Here is a 3,775-nt window from a genome sequence, read left to right as displayed (position 1 = left end):
TTTATTAGTGTTCTACTGAAGAATCAAACACACTATAGCGTAGGTAGGCTACATATTGGATGCCCTGTGGGTAAGCAGATAAACATCAAATTTTCATTTTTGGGTGAACTATCCCTTTAAGTGAAGTTTACTAAATTACATTAAAGTGAACTGTTCATTTATTTATTCATTCATTTTATATCACATCCAAAGGCCTAGGTCTACATGTAGCCTACTTTAATTTTATATTGTGCAGTTATAAGCTATAGCATAATGCCACATGAAAATAATTATTTTATTATTTTTATTGTTTATTTATTTGCAGGATTTTTCTCAGTATTTTCCCTTTGTGTATATTGGTAAGGAACATTGCACTGCAGTCTGCTAACAGTCTCCGCCCCTGAAAGACGAACTTCATGACGGGCTATTGTTATTCAAATGAGCCGCGATAGGAGGAATCTAGTCTGTCAGCTGTAACGGAGCGCACAGTCAGAACACAGCGCGCGGAGCTGGAGGCCATTCAACACCCGCTCGTGGGAACCAGGTAAAGCCCCTATTCTACTGACTTTCAGTTTTCCAACAAAATGTTGCAACATTAAATAACACTGAATACATTTTTTATTAGGAGTATAGGAGTACCACATGCAGCATGGACTACTGAAATTCCCAGCTCCTGCTTTAAGGACCCTATGACATTTTCTTCCTAATAATATCGAGCCTTTAATGCGGAAAACAAACCGGAGGATTTTCGAATACCTTGGAGTTTGGTCTTTGAATTTAGAAAAGTGCAGTTACTCACCTGGTTAGCGTTCGCTGAGTTATCTTGGAGGAAGATCTGGCTCGTTATCTTTTATCAGAAACAGAAGCGAAGAGCTGCAGTCGCCTACCTGTTGAAACCATGAGTCAGGCGGACATGACTTGCTCTGCGCGTCAAAGAGTGTTTCAGGAAGCGCTCAGGAAGGGCAATACTAAGGAGCTTCACTCTCTCTTGCAAAACATGACAAACTGTGAATTTAACGTGAACTCCTTCGGACCCGAGGGACAGACGGCGCTGCATCAGTCCGTGATCGATGGCAACTTGGAGTTAGTAAAGCTACTGGTGAAGTTTGGTGCAGACATCCGTCTGGCCAACAGAGATGGATGGAGTGCCCTGCACATAGCAGCATTTGGTGGACATCAAGACATCGTTCTTTACCTCATTACACGGGCGAAGTACTCATCAAGCGCGCTCTGAGGCAATCAAAGAAAATCTGACGCTGTACCTTTAAGCCTATCATATATTTGACCCCTTTGTGCCAAAGTAAAAGACAGCTCGTTTGTGATGTAAAGGGTTTAGAAAATTGATTTAATATCGGTAGGCACACCATTCAAATCCAAAAGGCATTTTTTTTAATATAATGTTGGGTTGGTACAATGTCATGGATGTGGTTTGCCAACTTTTGATGCATGATGAAAATGATCACTGTGTTATTTATGGATTTTTATATATATATAAACTGAACAGCCAGATCAAATTTAGAAAGATGACACTTGGTTGTGATCCTACAGGATGACTAGACTCAGTGTGCGAATTATGGGGTCTGAATCCTTTATTAAGGCTTGAACCCACCCAAATGACAAGGTTGGTTCTGAAAGTATATTCTTTTTACATTTCAAACAATACCTGTACAAAAACAGTGCATTTACAAAACACAATTACTGTCATTATTTAACCCTTTATTATAGATTTTCACCTCAGACATTTGATGAAACATTTAGCTGTACACGCTAGACCAACAGAAATTATTGACAGACACCCCCCCCCCCCGAGTCAATTAATAATTTGCACACTGACTAGACTGACTGCCATATATATTCCTGTATTCAATTACATTATATTCACATTCTCTCTGCATATTGTCTAAACAGGGACTGTTGTCTGATACCTCAACTGTAATGCATTATATGGTGACATTGCATGTGTTGGTCATCAAGTTAAGTATCATTGGCTACTATCTCTGTTCACCATTCAGGATCTTTCACCTCTTGCAAACATTTTCTAGACCAGACACTACCAAATATGATTGCATTTTGGCACTGTTGTGTCATTATCAGTACTTTGTTATGGAGTTCCCATGTGAACTGATTTCTGACATGTCTTCTTCTTCTTCTTTTTTTTGCTGATCCACACATTTCAAGCCACACTTTGCTGTTTTGCAATTCAGAGGTTGAGCAAATCCTTAGATCAGTATCTATATATAGACTGCACTGTGCCCTAAAGCACATCGTCTTATACCCCTTGTCAACTCAGGCAAGGTGTGGTAAGGTTTAAATGTGTTGTGACTTCTGGAAAGCTTCAAAGCCAGTATGAAAATATGCATCACTTATACTTGAGAATGTTTTAAATATTGCACTGATGGCTGTTTTATTAGTTGTTGGTGTCAAGCCAACTTTTAAAGATACTATTTTTCTAAATGGAAAAACAATTCTTATTGTATGGACGCTCCAGGGTGGTTTTCACTCATTCTTATTAAAGGCATTTATATGCCAGTGAATTGAATTACTGTATGCATAATTATGTAACACTCTGCTTGAATGTCCCTCCATAAGTAATGTCAAACATATTCTAGACTATAATGTTTTGTGACATAATGGAAGAACATACAAGTAAAGTGTCCAGGAAAAAAAAAATCTTGGAGCACTTCCTGTCTGAAGTCCCATCCTCCTCTTTTTAAGGGGGATGCTACATGGTAAAACCAGTGTAACAAGAAGTTGCACAATGCACAAGTCTTTACTTGATAATGCCATAACATTTATGACATGAAAGTAAAAGTAACTTCTTTGATTGAGATAAAAGTCAAATGACTGTGATTTTTTTGGACCAACTTTTGAGATATATTATTTTCATCAAAGAGAAGTTTGGAAAAAGGCCTCTCATAATGATTTGTCTTTTGTGAATTGTTATTTTCGTTGTGTTTTTATATCTGTTTAGCTGTTTGTTTATGTTTCGAATGATGTAAGTGGTCATATTTTAAATATATTACTTGCTGTATTTTTTACGGTGTGTACAAAGGCATTTTAGATATTAAATTCTGTGGTTTTAAGAAAATTACTGGTGTAATGCATAGACTTGCACTGTTGCACATGACTCAGTCAATATTATTGTTTCTTGATTCAGCCTCAGCCTCTTCCTGTTCCTCAGGTAGTTGCCATAGCGTTGCTCAGTATTTCCAAGAAACACAAGTGCGGTAAAAAATTAACTGTGAAATATAGGGAGGCAGTTAGTCTAAACACGTTTCTTTATAGATATAATTCTTACCTAATTTAAAGAGAAGCATGTTCTGCATAGCCTTGAGCAGATGCTAGCATATATTAGCATATAGCTCCTCAGTAAAAACCAGTTAGGCTGCAAAGATATTAACTAGTTAAAACAAGTATATATATATATATATATATATATATATATATATATATATATATATATATATATATATATATAATTTATTTATTTATTTGTTTGTTTATTTATTTTTAAATTAATGACACTAAGGGCCACCATACTTTCAAGAGAGTACAGTTCATGACTATGGCTGCGTCTGAAAACCTGACTTGTTGCCTCACTGCCTTATGAGACTAGGCAGCGTTTTGTGCATGAAGGCACCTCAGGAACCTGGTTTCAGCAAGGCAATAACAGTTTAATGATCTACTGCAAAATAGAGAGAGCTTTGGTGAGAACTAAACAAATATGTAATTGCATTAGTAATGTACCACTAGAAATTAAATCTGAAGTGGAAAATATTGGTAAAAAACATATTTA

At 36.6% G+C, this 3,775-nt stretch overlaps 1 protein-coding gene across 1 annotated transcript; it reads left to right on the top strand.

The window, feature by feature from the left end:
- The first annotated feature begins 408 nt into the window (after nucleotides 1–408).
- Nucleotides 409–3,217, top strand: nrarpb (NOTCH regulated ankyrin repeat protein b). The gene is made up of 2 exons (XM_067440024.1): nucleotides 409–523; nucleotides 605–3,217. The coding sequence occupies exon 2, from the start codon at nucleotides 878–880 to the stop codon at nucleotides 1,211–1,213; it is 336 nt and encodes a 111-aa protein (XP_067296125.1). The 5' UTR covers nucleotides 409–523; nucleotides 605–877; the 3' UTR covers nucleotides 1,214–3,217.
- The last annotated feature ends 558 nt before the right edge of the window (nucleotides 3,218–3,775 follow it).

This window comes from Pseudorasbora parva, chromosome 3, assembly GCF_024679245.1.
Source record: "Pseudorasbora parva isolate DD20220531a chromosome 3, ASM2467924v1, whole genome shotgun sequence".
In the NCBI taxonomy this organism is placed as follows: domain Eukaryota; kingdom Metazoa; phylum Chordata; class Actinopteri; order Cypriniformes; family Gobionidae; genus Pseudorasbora; species Pseudorasbora parva.
The sequence above is the reverse complement of the archived record's forward strand: the minus strand, read 5'-3'. Positions and strand labels throughout refer to the sequence as shown.

Coding starts and splice junctions, on each gene's coding strand:
- nrarpb (XM_067440024.1), top strand. CDS start 878: ATGAGTCAGGCGGACATGACTTGCTCTGCGCGTCAAAGAGTGTTTCAG.